The sequence below is a fragment of the Erythrolamprus reginae genome, chromosome 3 (assembly GCF_031021105.1).
Source record: "Erythrolamprus reginae isolate rEryReg1 chromosome 3, rEryReg1.hap1, whole genome shotgun sequence".
Classification (NCBI taxonomy): Eukaryota; Metazoa; Chordata; class Lepidosauria; order Squamata; family Dipsadidae; genus Erythrolamprus; species Erythrolamprus reginae.
In genome coordinates this window covers 139,407,723-139,428,746 of record NC_091952.1, presented here as the reverse complement: position 1 = coordinate 139,428,746, position 21,024 = coordinate 139,407,723, and the positions used below count along the sequence as shown (strand labels likewise).

The 21,024-nt window shown below is 43.3% G+C and overlaps 1 protein-coding gene across 10 annotated transcripts in view; it reads right to left on the bottom strand.

Annotated features, from left to right (window-relative positions):
* The window catches only part of LOC139164552 (carboxyl-terminal PDZ ligand of neuronal nitric oxide synthase protein-like), a 230,310-nt gene that overhangs the window by 31,411 nt on the left and 177,875 nt on the right, over positions 1-21,024 (bottom strand). For 7 of the 10 annotated variants that reach the window (XM_070746840.1, XM_070746838.1, XM_070746835.1 and 4 more), the window contains one exon: positions 2,808-3,105. The exons of 2 other annotated variants lie outside the window; for them this stretch is intronic. In XM_070746840.1, coding sequence (XP_070602941.1) covers positions 2,808-3,105 — 298 coding nt within the window. Of the gene's footprint in view, positions 1-2,807; positions 3,106-8,479; positions 8,537-21,024 lie in introns of those variants that run through there. One more of the 10 variants, XR_011558634.1, reaches the window with a different exon arrangement.

Below are 21,024 nucleotides of genomic sequence, written 5' to 3'. Positions count from 1 at the left end.
AAAAAAGAGAGGAAGGAAGGGAGAAACAAAGAGAGATGGAGAGAGAGGGGAAAGAAAGAGGAGGGAAGGGAGAGAGAGAGAGAAAGAAAGAGGGAGAGAGAAAAATAGAGCGAAAGGGAGGAAGAGAGATATTTTTTGTCCAAACTTTTTTTTACACACACACACACCGCCCCCCCGCCCCCCGCTCAATGTTCCCCAGGATTTTGTAAATGTGAATAATGTGCCGCGGCTCAAAAAAGGTTGGGAAACACTGCTCTAACCTATACTCTGTGAGTGAAATTTTTAAGTTTATAGTTAAGGAACCCATTATATCATTTAAATTAAGATATCCTATAAAGATTATGTGTTTCTTTGAATGTTGATTCTTTAACATTTTTTATGTATAAAGAATCATTCTTTAAATATAAATAATGTAAAATACATATGTGCTGTATAAAAAACATACATACTTTATTACTGTATTTTCTTTTATCTACTTTATCCTAGAATTAGATTCTGCATTTTATTTTTGTTTATATTTTTGTCATAAGATTAATCAATTAATAAAGTATCTACCCTTGTCTTGCAATTAATAAACTAATAACTTTTTAAAATTAATCTCAGGTTGTAGGTTTGATTGTCAACAGCTTTTTCCACTAAGAAATAACTTTTAGACTTACTAAAAGTTCCTTTTACCTTCAGGAAATAGGGAAGATATCTAGAGAAGACATCTTTTTATGTCTCTAGAGAAAGCATCTTCCAAAGGTTCCACACGGTAATACTAGTGTTCATTTAGTTGAAAAAACTTAGCAACAGCCCCTTTCCAAATTTTTTCCATCAAAATCCAACTTCATGTTTCATTCTATGTCACCACCATCAAAGCAATTTATGTTTGATTGCATCCTTGCTGGGCTATTCAATAGCCTAAAACTTCAACTGCATGCTCCTTCTGCTTGTGCACATATATCTCTTTCCTCTTCTGACCATGGCTTGCCTCACCTATCTGTACAAACTTGTCCAAGGAATGCATGCACTAAAAGCAAGGAGACGAATGCCTTTTTTTTTTTGCTCTTTCAATTTCATTCACACCATCTCCCCAGAATAATTAAATGAATGAACCTTGGTTTAAATGCAAGACACATGTTTATTTTATGGGGAGGGTAATATTATATAAATACTGGACAATATATGTACTATCTACGTACCATATACATTGCTACATACTTATCAATGACTAAGACAGAGGACGAAGCTTCTATTTATTAAGACTTCTATTTATTTATTGGTAAAACACTCTGAATTAGAGCCCTAGTCTCTTCATTGCAAGTAGCTTTTGCACAGGAAGAGGGAGCAGATGAATTTAGGTTCAAATATATGCTCTTGAATGTTTCATCAGTCAGAATCCCCCCTCTGCTTTGCATTTAGTTATAATATTTACTTGCCTCTGGCTTTTCCTATAACAATCTTTCTCTCTCTTTTTAAAATTTTTATCTTGAAGGAGTGAAATGTGAATAGAATCCTTAGCAAAGGTAAGACTAAGGTTAGATTAGTTAGTTAGTGGCAGGGAATCAGGAAGAAATTATTGCTTTTTAAATTTTTTCCTTTTCTGATATACAGTGATCCCCCGATCATTGCGGGGGTTCCGTTCCAGGACCCCCCGCAACGAGCGGGTTTTCACGAAGTAGCGCTGCGGAAGTAAAAACACCATCTGCGCATGCGCAGATGGTGTTTTTACTTCCCAGCAGCGAGGAGCCAAAGATTGGGGTTTCCCCGCCGCCCACGCAAACTCCTTGCTGCTGCCGCGCCCGCCGCTTGCCCGCCCTGAAAGGGAAAGCCCCCCCAGGCCGGCTCCGATCCCCCAGGCCGGCTCCGATCATTTTAAAACAGGCACGCCACTTCTCCGCTGACTCCTGGCGAACTTCCCCACTTTAGGAGTCAGCGGAGAAGCGGCGCGCCTGTTTTAAAACGATCGGAGCCGGCCTGGGAGGGCTTTCCAGCAACCCCCGAGCCCGGGTTGGGGGCTCGGGGGTTGTTGGAAAGCCCTCCCAGGCCGGCTCCGGTCGTTTTAAAACAGGCGCGGGGCTTCTCCGCTGACTCCTGGCGAACTTCCCCGCTTTAGGAGTCAGCGGAGAAGCGGCGCGCCTGTTTTAAAACGATCGGAGCCGGCCTGGGAGGGCTTTCCAGCAACCCCCGAGCCCGGGTTGGGGGCTCAGGGGTTGCTGGAAAGCCCTCCCAGGCCGGCTCCGATCATTTTAAAACAGGCGCGGGGCTTCTCCGCTGACTCCTGGCGAACTTCCCCGCTTTAGGAGTCAGCGGAGAAGCGGTGCGCCTGTTTTAAAACGATCGGAGCCGGCCTGGGAGGGCTTTCCAGCAACCCCCGAGCCCGGGTTGGGGGCTCGGGGGTTGCTGGAAAGCCCTCCCAGGCCGGCTCTGATCATTTTAAAACAGGCGCGCGGCTTCTCCGCTGACTCCTGGCGAACTTCCCGGGCGAAGGGCGAAGGGCGGGCGAGCGGCGAACGGCAGGCGAACGGCGGGTGGCCGGGTGAACGGCGGGCGAGCGGGTGCTGGGGGGGCTTCACCCTCCCGCCAGCAAGAGGGGGAAGACCCAGGGAAGCCGCCCAGCAGCTGATCTGCCCGGCGCCATCTACGCATGCATGCCCATAGAAAAAAGGGCACGCATGCGCAGATGGTGTTTTGACTTCCGGGTTGAAAAATCGCAAATTAGCCTGTTCGCAATGGTCGGGGACGCAATAACCGGGGGATCACTGTACCCCAGATCTGTGAAAGATTAAAAAATAACTGCTAACAAATCTCATTGAGCCACTTACCTATTTGCCTGGTCCTGGCTTCCCAGCAATGTGCCTTGTCCACAAGAGAGGGCTGCCTCAGCACATTCATTGACTTCTGTTACCCCAAAGATGCTGTGGTTGGTAGATTCTTTCTTGCGCAGTAAATCACTAACTTTTGCACCAACAGTCATGCTGAGGATTTTTAGATGTTGACTGCCCATTTTCCAGTCTGGCTGCACTTGCAGATTTGTACCAGTGGAAGACTGTAAGGAAGATTTGATAACGGGCAACTTTGCTGCCAGGGTAGTGTTTGAATTCTGAAACATATTTTGGTGAACTAAAAAAGAAAGAAAATGCCTCTGTGAACAGGAGAGGTGCCAGGCAGAGATATTATCCAAGAAAACAGTGGAAGCAACAATGAAATTCAGGTTGGCACCTGTTGCAAAAATGTGGAAAAATCTCTCTTTTTCTTGTTGATCTGCTGTGTTAAATTAAAAGCAACTTTAATACAGTGGTACTTCTACTTAAGAACTGAATTCGTTCCGTGACAAGGTTCTTAAGTAGAAAAGTTTCTAAGTAGAAGCAATTTTTCCCATAGGAATCAATGTAAAAGCAAATAATGCATGCAAACAAATAAAAGCTCGGAATTTGGGTGGGAGGAGGAGGAGGAAGAAGAGAGGGAGGACAGTCGCTGCTGAAGGAAGAAGGTGAGATGATGGGAATCAAAAAATCCAAAACTTTAAGACTTAAAGAAAAAAAGGACTGTGATGCTGTGAGGAGGAGCATGCGCCTCGCATACACCAGGCGTGAGGCTGCCTCCCATACACTGCACCAGAGAAACCCAGGCGGGCAAGAGGGGGAGAACCTCCTGCTCCTTTGACCAAAAGGTGGCTGCTGCTGCTGCTGCTGCTGCTACCTGCTTCCTCTTCCTTCCCATGCTGAAGGGCTCCCTTCTTCTCTCGTTTGCTCGCTTTGTAGCCAGTGCATTTCCTTCACTGTGATGACTCCTTGGTTTGACTGAAGCTGAGCTGATTCAGCCAGGGCGAAGCGCCCCCTTTTGCCATTCCACGCCCAGATGCTCCAGGAGGCAATCTTGTGCCAGGTATATGAGAGGCAGCACGAGGAACTCACCACAAGTGATTTATTCCCTCTCCAAGCATCCAGAGAAAGGAAAACACTCTGTTTGCTCTGGGCTGCCCAGAGTAAAGGGAGTGTTTCTTTTCTCTGGACAATGGCAGAGGTTTATTCCCTCTCCAAGCACCCAGAGAAAGGAAAATGCTTTGTTCGCTCTGGACTGCCAAAGCCTCCTTAAGCACCACCGAAAGGCTCCTCTGGCAGCCCAGAAAAGCCTGAGATGGCCGGGATTAAAGGGGAAATGGCAGGAAACTGGCCGGGCCTTCGTGCTGCTCTCAAATTTCCTGGTAAATTTTTCTGGGTTCGGGTTCTTAAGTAGAAAATGGTTCATAAGAAGAGGCAAAAAAATCTTGAACACCCAGTTCTTATCTAGAAAAGTTCTTAAGTAGAGGCGTTTTTAGGTAGAAGTACCACTGTATTTACAAATGAAAGTTGGACTTCATACAAGGTCTGTGCTTGATTTAGTAGTTTTAGGAATTTTCTGCCATAAAGACAAATTAACATAAAAGTAGTAAATTAATCGATCACCATTAATGGTCATCAATATGACCATTAATGGTCATATTTTATTTACAATCAATATATCTTCAGGGATAGTTTTGAGGCAGTGAAAGAATTTGAGATTTATCTTTCAAATGATCTGCAGAGAAATTGACTATATCTGAGAGAATAAAGAAAAAATGGTAGAGTTTTTTGCAATAGTTCACTGAAACATTATTATTATGACTGGAAATGCCAAACTGTAAATTCAAGATAGAAATAACTGTGTTTTGGTTTTTTAGAAATAGAAATTAGGAAAAGCAAAATTTTCCATTCATATTTCTGACACCGTTACTATGGTTGTGGTGTCCCACAGTCACCTGATTACCATCTGTGATTTTCACAGCCAGCTTCCAATAAGCAAAGTCACAAGTTGTAAGTGGTAGTGTCATGACATTGCATTTAACAACTGTGAAACAACTGAATCACTAATGATTGCCGTGAGAATTGCCATATAAGTCAATGAACTGCAAGGAGGTGAAATTGAACATTGGTTAATATCTGGTAAAGTCTATTTGATAATGGAAGATCCAGCAAAAGGAGCAATACCAGGCAACTACAGACTAATTACCTGCTCACCAGCAACCTTCAAATTGCTAACCAGAATTGTAAGTGAAGACCACTGAAGTTAGTATACCATGAAGGCTTATAGGTAGTCCTCAATTTTTGATGGGACAAAGTCTACCCATTATGGTTGCAAGTTGGGATGGTCATTAGGAAAGGCACCTGCATAATTACTTTGCTTAACCATCTCAAACACAAGTCTCTCAGTTGCAGTTAAGTGGAGCCTGTGCTGTCTCAGGGATGGGAGTAAGCCCAGGCTTGCATTACAGCATCTCCCCAACCCACATGTGGTCTGTCCCAGCTCTCCCCCACACTCTCAGGCAACCTGTGCTCCATTTCCTACCCTTCTTTGGCATACTTCCAATATCACTGGGTCCCACACCCTTCTCCTACTCAGGTTGTTTACCTTTTCCATAGATTTCTTTTGGGAAGCAACCACTCCATCACGTTACCTTCCTACTCTTCAAACTACATGGCAGATTAGATTGGGTTTTTAGAATTCACACTGAACATGCTTACATTCTCCAATTTCTTCACTTGACGCATGTCAGGCAGGCCAAAAAAGCAGAAGAAAGTCAAATGATTTTTCAAGCTGATTTCTTCATTGTTCCCACTTCTATAGACAGCATTTTGCCAAAATAAAGCATTTTATCTGCTTCTACCATATTCTCTAAGAACTATTAGGGAGGGGCTGTCTTCACTCTTTTTCTCACACAAAATGTCTGGTCTGGGCTGCTGCTTATTCCTCTGGAATACACCCTCTCCCTCCTGGGAATCCAGCTTACTACATTTTATTGCTTCTCTTATTCAACACATTTCTTCTTGTAAAATTAAATTCAATAGGTCTCCTTGTTTGTTTGTTTGTGTGTTTGCATATGTATGTATGTGTCTAAAGTGGATAATTTTTATTATTTCTTTTACATTCTAAATTATAATGTTCCAATGACAATCTGAAGCATTGTTTGATTATCTATTTTTTGTAAAATGAAGTTTCATTAGATCTCATGACATTTGAAATGACTTATTATTAAACCTCACTTATCTGAAAGGTTTACTATTTTTATTACGAAAGAACCATTCATGTTTTCCAGTTGCAAAATGCTGCATACAAAGGTGTCTGTATAACCCCCAAAAGACCAATTTTGCTTCTTCTCTTTCTATCCCTAACCAGATACAATTGAACAGGTGTCTGTTCTGAAAATCTTGAATTTCTACACATAGGGCTTACCTACATTCCTCTAAGCCTGATCCTATTGTTTTTATTTTCAATTTTATTCAATCTTGCTTTTACTGAAAGTATTATTCATATTATCCTCAGATATAAAGTTGGCAGATTCCTTGCTGGTAACTGTAAGAGCTCCCTCTAGATTTATCTACTACCATAGAATCATTGAATCATATGACTAAAAGGAGGACTTTTAGTTAACTCCCTGCCCAATTGCATCCTGGAAAAATGGCTGTTTAATATCTTTTCTTGAAAATGTTAACTCATGAAGCATCCATAGCTCGAAGGTAAGCTGTTCCATTGTTTAATCATCCTTATTGTCAGGAAGTTTAGCCTATGTTCCAAGTTGGAATTTTCTTTAACAAGCTTCCATTCAAAAATCTTTTTTTCCTGCCCTCAAGGGTTTTGAAGAATAAGTCAACCCCTCACCTCTGTAATTATTTCAGTACTTGAACATAGTTATCATACCACCCCTAATTCAGCTCTGTCAGGCTAGACATACTAGTTGCTCTCCAACAACATTGCAGAGAACCACCCACTTGGATTACTTGTTGTATTTCCAAAAACAAACCGTAGTGTTTTATAACAAAAGCTGAATCTGATTGCCCGATTTCCAAAAGGTCATCTTGAGATAAAACATATGCTCCTTTTCTTGCGAAAGCTGATTCAGATCATTGGTAGTTTGCAATGCACATCCTACTACTAGATAGGATTGAAGGAATGCCCAAACTGCAAAATTGCAAACTGAGAAATGGGCTGAGAGTATATTTCAGGAACCTATACAAAAAGGAATACTGTCTGTGGTCCCAGACCAGAGACAATATTCCCACAAGTATTCCCCATTCCTTGTTTATTTTGTTTTGTAACTTAGAATGTTTCATTAGCTTAACCTATATGGTTAGTCTATGGCTTAATATAGTGCATGAACATAGGCAGTGCTTGAAAATATGAAAGAGAGAAAAAGACTATGTCAATAGAATAATTAAGACTATATATTTAATTTTCCTTTTAAAAGGTCATAATGTCTATGTAGTTGCAAATATGAGGACCAAATTTGCAAATCCCTCAACAGATCTAATTAAAACTCCCTCATTTTTCTTCTATGCACTCATTCACTTTCAGGAAACATCCCACAAGCTCTGATCCTCCTCACACAGCTCAGCAGACTGAGTCAGAAGCCAAAATTCTAATTTCAGCAGATAAATGTATTCAACAACTAGAAGAGACTGCATAGCACATTTTCCAGCATATAGCACAGAAACAAGAGATGGATGTCTGAAGGGAAGCAAAGTTGCATTTGTTATATTGTTTAGGCTAACAAATTGTTTGATTTCTTCCCCATTTTGCATAAATTTTGAAAGGAATTACTACATAAGAGATGTAAGAGGAAAACAGTTGAACAACACATTAAATTTCTTGCTGTTTTTAAGAAAGAGTGGAAATGAGGAGAAGGGGCAGAATCAAATGGCTGTGGCAGCACGGAGGTCCCCCTCTTCTGTCCCCCCCACTGTCCAGGGTTCTGGGGTTTTTTTGAACAAGACCCGATACTGCCTGAAGGGGAGGTGACGCAGGGGATGCTACCAGGGGTCTGGTTTGGGGTTGGCATACCCCACCAGATGTACCAGCTTAGTCTCGTGCCAGTGGCAGTGTGAAACCAGCCAGGCAGCCGTGCCTGAGTCGGCACCAGCCGTGGAGACAATGCAACGCAGGGATTGGAGCCCAGTGGTAACACCTGGGATGAGTACTTTTTAAGCGATGGCGAGGTGAAGGAAAAATTAAGTGGTGTACTGGTGAGTGATTTCGGCCGGAAAAGGATTGGGAGTGTGTGTTTTTTTCCTCTCTCAATGGAGCTAACTGCCAGAAATGGGAGAGGAAGCGGCTATATAACAGTGCGGTGGATAGTGGAGACTTCGATTTTTGCATATTTTGCATATTGCCCAAGTTTGGACTATTTAAAAGAAAGCAGATTCAAAGATCCTGAATTTGGACTATTTATGATTTTTTCTTTTTCCCCCCTCCCCCCCCCATTTAAGAAGTTGGTTTTTTATTGTGCAACAAAGAGAATCAATTATGGAATTAAAAATGGAACTAAAAATGCTAGAACCACGAAAAGATGAGAGCTTGCCACGGAGATGAGAACTTGCCATCTACTAGCTGGAGGAAAATTTTGTTTCATATGCTCAGCAGACGCTGCCCTTGGTGGTGGATTTTATCTGTCTTGGTTATGAGATTGGAATATGTGTATTACCTTTGAGAATGGAGGAAGCTAACAACAAATGAGAAAATATGGATGGCAGCAGAATTTCTGAAGAGGAAGAAGACAGAGATTATTATAAAATTATAAGTTATACATTAGAAGGTTTAATTTTTGTAAAATGATGAGTGGGATTTATGGAAATTAAATGATGAATTTTAAATTTATTTGGAATTTAATATAGGGAAATTATTCTGAGAAGAGATTGAACATAGACTGGGGGATATGCATGAAATTTGGAAAGGGAATTAATGAGTAAGATACAAGAGTATTAATTTTTAAACAGATGTCAAATGTACAGGACTGAATGAATTATGAATACCCAATTTATTATTGTATTGTATTTTAAGATTGATGGTATATTATATTGCATATGTGATTGGTGTGGAAAAAAATAAAAAACTTTTTCCTGAAAAAAGAAAGAGTGGAAATGCAAAACACAGTGACCTTATGTACCACCATATTAGTACTGCCTGGCATTTTAAAAAGTTTAGTAATTCATAGTTTCAATTAAGATTAAATACTCTATGCAATGTATCCAACTTTGCTGCCGGCTACACATTTTGGATCTTTGCAAAATTTTAAAAGACCCACATTAAGTGGAAAACCTATTGGTGGTGAACATATTTTGCAGGAAAATAGAAACTAAAAAAGTGCAGACAGAGTGCAGGTGAAACTTGAAAAATTAGAATACTGTGGAATCTTCGGAGAGGGGCGGCATACAAATCCAAATAATAAATAAATAAATAAATATCAACACAGACAGTGGAAACTTTATGTTGGACCTCAAGCATCTTGTAGTGTGTGCATATCCATTCTTTCTCCATACTCTGGATCCTTGGTTTCCAAATAAGATGCAAAGGTTTCCACAGTCTGTGTTGATTTGGGGAGCCATGTCATCTGTTGGTGTTGATCCACTATGCTTCATTAAGTCCAGGGAGATTTTGGAGCATACGAGCTTTATGGGAATGGTGACTTCAATTTTCCAGCAGGACTTGGCATCTGCTCACATTGTGAAAAGCGCCAAAACCTGGTTCAATGACCATGGGATTACAGTCCTTGATTGGCCAGCAAACTTGCCTGACCTGAACCCCATAGAGCAGTGATGGTGAACCTTTTTTTCCTCGGGTGCCGAAAGAGGGTGGGCATGTGCTATCATGCATGTGTGAGTACCCACCCATAATTTAATGCCTGGAGAGGACGAAAACAGCTTCCCCCGCCCCCTGGAGGCCCTCTGGAGTCCAGAAACAGCCTGTTTCCCAACTTCTTGTGAGCCCAGGTGGCTTGCGTTTTGCCCTACCCAGACTCCAAAGGTTTCCCTGGAGCCGGGGGATGGTAAAAATGCCCTCCCAGCCCCCCAGAGGCTCTCTAGAAGCCAAAAACGCCCCCACAGAGCCTTTCTGCAATCCAAAAATTAGCTGGCTGGCACTCACATGCACGTTAGAGCTCAGCTAGGGCAACGGCTTGCGTGCCAGCAGATATCGCTCCATGTGCCACCTATGGCACCCGTGCCATAGGTTCGCCTTCACTGCCATAGAGAATCTATTGGGCATTGCCAAGAGAAAGATGATACAGAACAATGCAGAAGAGCTGAAGGCTGCTATTAAAGCATCCTGGACTTCCATAAAACCTCAGTAGTTCCACAGGCTGATAGCATCCATGCCACGCTGCATTGAGGCAATAATTGCTGCAAAAAGGCCCAGACCAAATACTGAATACATATGCATGCTTATACTTTTCAGAGGTCCGATATCATTCTGCGTACAATCCTTTTTTAATTGATCGCATGTAATATTCTAATTTTCTGAGATGGGGAATTGGGGTTTTCATGAGCTGTACCCCTTAATCATCACAATTATGACAAATCATGGCTTGAACTATCTTGCCTTGCATATACTCTCATATATTAAGTTTTACTTTTTAAGTTACATTACAGAAATAAATGAACATTTGCATGATATTCTAATTTTTCAAGTTTCACCTGTATGTTTAATGATGTTTTTGAAAAAGATCTTATACTTCTACTTCAGGACTTGGTCCAATCAAGACATTTAAAAAGCATGAGTACACTTGTCCATTCCGTCACAGGTTTGCTGTAGGAAGCACCAATTCTATGGTATGCTCATTTTGGAGAATTATGTATTCTGTTCAGCTTGCCTATTACTGATAGTTGACTCTGTAATTTTTTTTGAAACTGTTATAGAAGAAGGCTTCTGTACTAACATAGGCTTAGATTTTTCAGTAAAATCTGCAGTAAAAGTAATTCAATGCATGATTGAAAAAGATTAGTTAAATATACTGCTCAAAATTTATTTTTTTGAGCAGTATATTTAACTAATCTTTTTCAATCATGCACACTCAAATAACACATCCTAGACCTGAATACAGTGATCCCTCGCCACTTCACGGTTCACCTTTTGTGGACTCGGTGCATCGCGGGTTGCTGCTGAGGCTTAACCTGGTGCTGAGTGGAGCCTCTGGGAGCCCCTCACGAGGAGGATTCTCCACATGCAGCTACGGGGAACCGGGCAGGGCATCCCCTTGGCGCATCTTGGGAGTCCCAGTAGCAGCGGCTGAAAGCAGATCCATGGGGCCGGAACCCAGTCAAAGAGAATTGGAGTGCGGAGCGCAGGAGAGAAGTCAATCCTGCTCGGCCACCTGTAAAACCAGGAAGCCATGCAGTTCTGCATGAGGATAAGCTCAGAAGAAGTATGCTGCTGGCTGGTCCCCAGAGAGACAGAGACAGGGGCAGAGAGACGAGAGACGAGAGATAAAGAGAGGGGGAACTCTGCCTTGTAAAGCAGAGAACTAGCAGTTAGAGCTATCAGATCAGAACCCTTCCAGCTCTGTACCAGGGAGGGGGGTATATGTTTTTTTATGTCGGATCACCTTGGTATATTTTAAGGAACGTCACAGCTCCTTTTTTGCCTCTAGGCCCAACCCAGGACCACTACAAGGCAGTTAATATATTTTATAGCCGACAACTATATTCTGTATGTGTTAAATGTTTTTAGCTGGAATTTTAAAATTAAGGGAGACTAGGATGGTCCCATTTCGGCCTTGTTCTGGCCTCATCAGCTAGCCACACCCTTTCCTTTACTGGGATTCGATCTGGTGAACTCTGCCTTGTAAAGCAGAGAACTAGCAGTTAGAGCTATCAGATCAGAACCCTTCCAGCTCTGTACCAGGGAGGGGGTATATGTTTTTTTATGTCGGATCACCCTGGTATATTTTAAGGAATTATATATTTATATATAAATATATATATATAAATATAAATATATATACTTATATATATATGTGTGTGTGTGTGTGTGTGTGTGTGTGTGTAGATTGTTCTGAGTTCGGGTTTTGCCCCGTGTAATATTTTGAGTGTCTATGCGATGTTTCGGTGAAATCACATTCACCATCATCAGGCTGAAGTTTTAAGCTTCATGCTGCTGTAAATATGAAATGTTTGCAACTGCCATTTGTTCCTTATATATAGTGTTGGGGGTGGAGATTTGGTTTGAATGTAGCAAATAGATTGGGTGACTATGTTTTAGTGATTTGATTGGTTGGTGGAATCACAATTACTTGAAGGATTGACATGGTGATGATTATGATATGTTTTTGTTGAATCCTATGTAAATAGTTGCTCCTATGTAAAAAATGCTGTCTCTATGCAAGCTGTGTAAAAATAGAAGTCACGCCTGATTGGCTCAGACGCTGACAGTTCTCTTTTGGCGGGAGCTGCAAAAGTATAAAAGGAGCGCCTGTTCTCTGTTAAAGGCAGATGCGTTCCAGCTGAATGTCACTTGTCTTAGAGAGCTGAAATAAAGGAACCGTCTTGTTAAGCCTCCCGTCTCTGGACTCTTCACTGGCGACGTCGGACGGAAGAACCACGCTCTCACCCTGAACAACCTTCCAGTCGGCCAGGCTCCTGAGTTCTTCGATCCGGAGAAATCCTCCTGGGACGCCTACATGGCCAAGTTCGAGATCTTCCTCGAAGCTGCCGGGATGAGAGACGCCGACACCGAACGGAAGCGGGCAATCTTCCTGAACTACTGCGGCTCAGAGATATTCGATTTCGCCCAGACCCTAACCGATCCGCTACCGGCCAACTCCGTCGCTTGGGACATCCTGAAAACCAAGCTCACCGCCCACTTCAAGCCCATGAAGCCAGCCGTCGTGTTCCGGCACCAGTTTTCCAGAATGGGCCAGCTCGAATCCGAGTCAATAAACCAGTACGCTACGCGTCTTCGTACGGTGCTGTTGAAATGTAAATTTGACAACCCAGAAGCTCGCCTCACCGATGCCCTCATTTTCGGCATGAAAAATGCTACGGTCCGCAACAAGCTCCTCACAGAAGACGAGCCTTCTCTCCAAGCAGTAATCAAGCTGGCACAAACCGCAGAAGTCGCCGACGCTGCTGCCAAGGAGTTGAAGAAACATGACAAGCAGGAAGTCGTCGCCCAGATCGACTCCAAAGCTTCCCGCGCCGAGGCCCCAGATGACCTCAGCCCACCTGCCTTCTCCGAGGACAGCTGTTTCCTGCTGCAACAGGACCAGTAGAGACAACCCAGATACCCTCGCCCCGTCGCCCCCTGCTCTGGCTGCCGAGGGAACCATCCGTGCCAACGCTGCCCTTTCCGGGATGCCATCTGCCGCCGCTGCAACCGCCAAGACCACATCGCCGAAGCCTGCAGAGCCCCCATGCCAGAAGACTCTTTTTCCACCCCGCGGCCTCCTCGGTTCCAGACCCAAACAGCTCAACCGCGCGAAAACCGACTTCCTCGGTTTTCCGGCCGCAGAAACTACTCAACCGTCAACCGCGACTACGCAAGAGGTAAAAAACATTTTTCCGTAAATAGCACGGCAACAAAAAACAGGAGCAAAATCATAATTTCGCTGCTCCTAAACAACAAGCCGTGCAACATGGAACTGGACACTGGGTCTAAGTATACCATTATGCCATGGGAAAAGCTAAAATTGTACATGCCTAGTCTCTCAAAATCTGATCTTATGCATACTACTTTAGTAATTAAGGATTTTCAAGGGGGAATAATACCAGTATTGGGAAAGGTAAATGTACCAATTATGTTCAAAAATGTCAAATGTAACCTTCCTTTGATTGTTGTTGCAGGGGCTAGGCACTCTCTTCTGGGATTTTTTTTTTAAATATATTTTTTTATTGATTTTTAACAATTTAAAATCACACAACATAAAACAGTGCGTAGTAAATTGTGAGTTGTGCCCACCACCCCGACATACACACATTCCCCACCACCAAATTGGGGGTATTTCTTGTATAATCCACTTAACCCAAGAGCAATATATCTGTTTACATATTATAGAGTGATTCCAGTTTATTTCTTGTAGCTTGGTCTCGGATTCTGCTCGTCATATATCGTCTTACCTTGTCCCACCGTCCCATCAGCTGTCCCAACTCAGTTTCATTATCCAAATTTATCCTTTTTTCCATAATTTCAAATTGAATATGGTCCACCATGTACCTATACCAATTTTGCATTGTCCATTTTGTCGCATCCTTCCAACCCAAAACTATTACTGCCTGAGCGCTTTCTATTGCTGCTTTTTTTATTTCTCTAAATTCTCCCATCGCATTACTTTTTACTAGTACTGCCATTTCCTTAGTGATTGTCCATTGTATATTTAACATTCTATTGATATCCTCTTTCACTTTTTGCCAAAATTCCTGCACTATCGGGCATTCCCAAAACATATGCATAAACACTCCTTTGTCTTGACAACCATGCCAACAATTCCCCCTGACATTCTGCTGAAAATGTGTGAATTGAACGGGAGTGAAATACCACTTATGTAATATTTTCCTTCTCATTTCCCTAATTCTTGTATTTTTAATTTTCCTTATATCTTCTACTATATTTTCCATTTCTTGTACCTCTACTAATATCTCATTTTGCCACCATTTTGTCAATCCATCAATCGTGTCCACGACTGACTGCACTAGCAGTTTGTATATATTAGTTGCTTGCGCCTTTATCCCCTCACTTTTTTCTCTTATTATTTTCTCTAACCCTGTCTCCTCCCGCCATAATACTTCTTTATTCTCCCTTTCATTTAGATATTTACATATTGCATTTATTTGTAGCCACCTTCCCTTACCTAACCACCATTCTATACGATTTCTACTTGGCCTGCCATCCTTCTCGTATAACTGTTCTATCTTAGTTATCCCTCTTCCCTTCAACTCTCCTATAACCCTATTTAAGTTAATTTCGTTTTCTCTATTTATTACATAAAGCGATGACAGTTTGGATTTATATAATCCTATTTTCCCTTGCCATTTTTTCCAAATTTCCATAGTCCCTTTCATTGGGCCTATTAATTTACCTATATCACTCCTATTCCACTTCCTAAAAATTAATTCTCTATTGTTCATCCCGTTTATCTCTCTTCTGGGATTGGCATGGATGGATCCTTTGGGTATTGAAATCTCTGATATTTGTAATGTCAAATCTGATGACATTCCCAACTTCTTGCAGGAATTCTCTGAGGTCTTTAGCTCCACTTTGGGATCTTACAAAGGGCCACCTATCTCCTTTTCTATTGACCCTAATGTCCCCCCTGTCAGGCTCAAACCCCGTAGGGTTCCCCTACCGCTTCTTCCAAAGCTTGATCTACAGCTTGACAAGCTTATAGGCCAGGGCATTTTAGTCCCTGTGGATCAAGGGCTTTGGGAAACACCCATAGTCATGCCTTTAAAGCCTGATGGCTCTTTGAGGGTTTGCGCTGACTATAAGTCAACGCTTAATAAGGCCCTCCAACATCACCCTTACCCCATTCCAGTGGTGCAACAACTTCTTCACTCCCTGGGGGAAAGGAAAGTGTTCGCCAAGATTGATTTGGCGCAAGCTTATCAACAGCTCCCTGTCGATGAGCCAACCGCACTCGCGCAGACTATTGTCACTCACAGGGGGGCGTTTAAATGTACCAGATTGTAATTTGGGGTAAGCATAGCCCCTGGGATTTTTCAAAGCATAATGGAATGCTTGTTGTCAGGAATTAAGGGCACTATTCCCTATTTTGATGACATATTGATTTCAGGAGAAAACCAATCTCAACTCAACCAGAGAATAAGGGAGGTATTACATAGACTGCAAGCTAAAGGTCTAAGAATCAAACCAGACAAGTGCGTTTGGGGAACCAGCAGTGTGGAATTCTTAGGGTATAGGATTGATGGCGAAGGCATCCAACCCACTACTGAAAAATTAAAAGCCATTAGAGAAGCCCCAGAGCCACAGAATAAGACAGAATTGCAGGCATTTTTAGGCCTTCTAAATTTTTATTCTGTTTTTTTAAAGCAGAAGGCAACAGCAGCAGAGCCTCTACACCGGCTGCTTCAGAAGGGAACTCCTTGGACATGGGGGAGAACTGAGCACGAAGCCTTTTCGCAAATAAAGCAGTTTTTAACTTCCAAAAGTGTGGTAGTTCAGTATAGCACTTTGCTACCCGTCAGGCTTACGTGCGATGCGTCCCCGTATGGGGTCGGGGGGGGGTCTTGGCACATGTCTTGCCAAATAATACAGAAGCCCCAATTGCTTTCTTTTCCAGGACAATGACTAGTACTGAGAGAAGTAATAGCCAGCTAGATAAAGAGGCTCTAGCTATAGTGGCTGGGGTAAAAAAGTTTCATAACTACCTTTTTGGCAGGAAATTTGAGTTAGTCACTGACCACAAACCCTTGCTAGGCCTGCTAGCCCCTAACAAACCAACACCTCCATTTATGTCTCCTAGACTAATCAGATGGGCATTGTTTCTTTCAGGTTACCAGTATGAGCTTATTCATAAAGGAGGTAAAGCCATCAACCACGCAGATGGTTTAAGTAGGTGCCCCATGGCAGAAATAGTTGAGGACCCAGCCCCATCTGCTGATGTTTTAATTCTAGAGGTTGCTGACCACACTCAGCAAGATCAGATTTTACAAAAGGTGGTAAATTGTGTACTCAAGGGGTTGGCATAACGACTCTTTAGAAGCAAACTTAATTGAGTTTAAAAACAAAAGACTGGAACTGTCATATGTAAAGGGTTGTCTGTTGTGGGGTGACAGAGTAATCATTCCTGAAAGTCTAAGGACTAAAGTACTCACTATGTTACATGTGGGCCATCCTGGTATTGTAAGGATGAAGGGCTTAGCTAGGGGGCACTTATGGTGGCCTGGTCTGGATGCAGACATTGAAAGGTGGGTAGCCAAGTGTGACCCATGCCAAGAGTCACGGCCAAATCCTCCCAAAACAGCTCCAGTTGAGTGGGAGCAACCTGCAGGGCCTTGGTCCAGGGTCCATATTGATTTTGCAGGGCCAGTGGGGTCTCAATATTTCTTGATAGTGGTAGATGCATTTTCAAGGTGGGTTGAAATTATTGCAATGAATAATATAACCATTAGTGCTACCATTAAGGTTCTGCGCCATTTGTTTGCCACCCATGGCTGTCCTGACATCTTAGTGTCAGACAATGGGCCCCAATTGACAGCCAGGCAATTTGAATTGTTCTTGGATAACTTGGGGGTCAGACATGCTCTTATCTCGCCTTACTCGCCATGGGCTAACGGGTTGGCAGAACGGTACGTTCGGGTGGCAAAAGAGGCATTGCGCAGGTCAGGCCCTGGGGATGTACAACAGCATCTGGACCAATTTTTGTTAACACAACATATTACACCTAACTCCCACACACACAAAAGTCCTGCTGAAATCCTAATGGGAAGGAAACTTAGATCCCCACTGGATAGATTACACCCAAGGTATTGTACTCATAATTCTATGTATGTAAATCCTGAAAGACAATTGTACTTGGGTCAAAGTATTTTTGCAAAGAATTTTGATGGGGGGTTAAATTGGATGAAGGGAACAATTGTACAGCAAACAGCCCCTAAAACTTATGTTGTAAAATTGGACGATGGCCGAATGTGGAGAAGGCACATCGATCATTTACGAAGGCGCATTGAGCCCTCCCCTGTACAAACCGCTAATACAGACTCTTCCCCCTTAATAGACTTTAACGTGCAACCCGTCTTAATGGACATACAAATGGACTTACCAAGACGGGAAAGGTCCTCCAGCGATGTCGAGCCATCTTCGTCCTCGGAGGTCGGTGCTGTGCCTGCCCACTCAACACAGCAGGCCGGAGCTCAGCCTCGGCCCCAGCCACACTGTGGAGGTACTAGCGAACCGACCTCCACCATTGAAAGCGAGGACTCGAATGATCTGCGCAGGTCAGAAAGAACTCTGCGAAGGCCAAGCCGATTGGAGGACTTTGTCACATGGCTGGCAGATTGACTTGTCTCTGACTAAGGAGGGAGGGGTGTTGAATCCTATGTAAATAGTTGCTCCTATGTAAAAAATGCTGTCTCTATGCAAGCTGTGTAAAAATAGAAGTCACGCCTGATTGGCTCAGATGCTGACAGTTCTCTTTTGGCGGGAGCCGCAAAAGTATAAAAGGAGCGCCTGCTCTCTGTTAAAGGCAGATGCGTTCCAGCTGAATGTCACTTGTCTTAAAGAGCTGAAATAAAGGAACCATCTTGTTAAGCCTCCTGTCTCTGGACTCTTCAGTTTTTTTGTTTAAGGCTGGTTTCCAAATCTCTGGTAGGTGGGACGTGTCATCCCGTTTGTTCATGCTGAAGGGGTGCTTCTCTATCTCTATGGCTTCCATAGTAATTCTTCTGTATAAATTTTCTGTTTTGGAAAGTAATTTAGTTTTTTCAAAGTCAATTTCGTGCCCTGTTTTTTAAAGTGCTGGACAAGGGAGGAAGTCTTTTCTTCTTTTTTAACTGCATTCTTATGTTCTGCAATGCGTGCGCTCACTCTTCGATTGGTTTGTCCAATGTATGTGGCTGCATACAATATATATACCCTGTTTCCCCGATAGTAAGACACCCCCGATTGTAAGACGTATCGGGGGCTTCAGGGGGGTCGGCTAATATAAGCCGTACCCCGAAAGTAAGACATATGTCTTACTTTTGGGGAAACACGGGGGTATTGCCGCCTCCTGCCCACTTCCGCGCCGCCCCCCTCCATACGTCACCGCCGCCTCCGTCTGATCCAAATGTTGCTGTTCCTGCTGCTCCCGCCGGCATCTCAAGAGGATGCCATGTTGCCCGTCCCGGCTAAGCCGGCCGGACGTTGTCCATCGTCGGGGAACAAGCAGCGAAGCAGCCGGGCGAAGGCTTCTCCTGCCGAAAGGCGCCCGCCAGAGACAGGTAAGCTTCGGAGACGCCGTGTGGGCGGACACATGTCAAGGCCGACGTGTGCACCGGACGCGGCTGCCACGTCATGGCGGGGCCCAGACGGGGCGGGCGTCGGCCTTGACACGTGTCCGCCCACCCGGCGTCTCTGAAGCTTACCGGTCTCTGGCGGGTGCCTTTCGGCAGGAGAAGCCTTCGCCGGGCTGCTTCGCTGCTTGTTCCCCAACGACGGACAACGTCCGGCCGGCTTAGCCGGGACGGGCAACACGGCATCCACTTGAGACGCCGGCGGGAGCAGCGGGAGCAGCAGGAACAGCAACATTTGGATCAGACGGAGGCGGCGGTGACGTATGGAGGGGGGGCGGCAGGGAACAAGCAGCGAAGCAGCCCGGCGAAGGCTTCTCCTGCCGAAAGGCGCCCGCCAGAGACCGGTAAGCTTCGGAGATGCCGGGTGGGCGGACACGTGTCAAGGCCGACGTGTGCACCGGACGCGGCTGCCATGTCATGGCGGGGCCCGGACGGGGCGGGCAGGCGGGGATGCGGATGTGTCTCCGTGTGTTTGTGTGTGGGGGGAGGGTGCTTCGGGCTCTTTGTCCCCCCCGGTGGGTAAAAATGAACACCCAGATTTTTCAAGAAGATTTTTTAAAATACTACTTTTTACCGGACACGGGTGTTGCGGGTTCGGGTAGGTGGGTTGGCCGGGTGGGTCTTATTTTTTCCAATGTAAGACATACCCCGAAAGTAAGACGTAGTGGGGCTTTTGGGGGTAAAAAGAAAGTAAGACACTGTCTTACTTTCGGGGAAACACGGTATTGTCCCTATTTCATGGATTTTGGTTTATTGCAGGTGGTCCTGGAACGTAACAACCGCGATAAACAAGGGATCACTGTATTCTCATTGAATATTTTGTTCTGTACAAAGTTGAATATGTACAACAGCATGAGAAATTGATTGTCCATCAGTGTTGCTTCTTAAATGGACAGTTTGATTTCACAGAAGTTTGATTTACTTGGAGTTATTCATTTATTTATTTATTTGATTTTTATGCCGCCCTTCTCCTTAGACTCACTTTTTAACAGAGCCAGCCTATTGCCCTCACAATCCGGGTCCTCATTTTACCCACCTCGGAAGGATTGAAGGCTAAGTCAACCTTGAGCCGGTGCTGAGATTGTGTTGTTTAAGTGTTCCCTTTATTTTTTTGAGCTGTGTATATTGTTAAGATGGAGGGTTATGGAGAACATCAGTATTTTACTATATTAACATTGTCTACATTTTCATATAGCTTCAGATTTTAATCTGCAAATATTTAGTAAGAATTTTATAATATTCCTATTCTGAAATGATTGCCTGAAAATATGAAGCATAACCCGTGTTCATTGAAAAATAGCATATTTTTAACAGCTCTTAAAACATTTTTTGTATTGTATTTCTGCTTGATCTTTATTTCTCATCCTTTTAACAGCACTTTGCATGTTTAACTTCTTTTTGGGAACCATGAAAGGACAACTTGGTTTGAAAACATGAGAGTTCACTGCAATTTATGACAAATATATCAATAATGCAATTGAATTTTCAGAGTAATTTTCTTCTTGTGCTATTTCTCTTTTACACTGCAAGAAAAGAACTCTCAAGATTTAAGCATTTGAAAGAATGGAGCAAATGATTAATTAAAAATGATTTCTTACAAAAAGTAAAAGAAAGCATCACACTCTTTTCCTGTATGTTTAATTGATACCTTTTATGAGCAGAAAAGTATTCGATTCCTGGTTTACTGTGGTCTAAGCACAGAAACCTCTGTCTTCTATTATACAGGAATAACTGCTTTTAACTTTAGAAGCTCCCTAAATTCATTCTGAAGAAATCTTGAGTCACTTCATTGTAGAGTCTTATTTCTCAGAATCACTTCAAAAGTGCTGGACACTATCATTTCTCTTACATTTCCCCATTAAGGGAGAGGTGGAAGCTGGATACTTCTGGTTACTAAATATCCGCTCCTGTTAAAATATTGGCATCTGTTGTATGTTAACATTCAATTAGTCCAGCCACATTCTGGTTGCTTATACATTATCTGCTACTCTATTTCTGTATCCTGTTGAATGTGCTTCCTTATAAAGAAATATTTATTCTCCCTCCATGATAATGAAATTCATTAAATGGTTTTCATAGAATAGGGCTGTGATAGTGAATCTATGGTACACTTGCCATAGGTGGCATGTGGAGCCATATCTGAGGGCACATGAGGTGTTGCCCTATGCCAGCTGCAGTGCAAATGCATGCACTGGCCAATTGATTTTCAGCCTTGGGGAAGGCCATTTTCACTCTCCCCAGGCTTCAG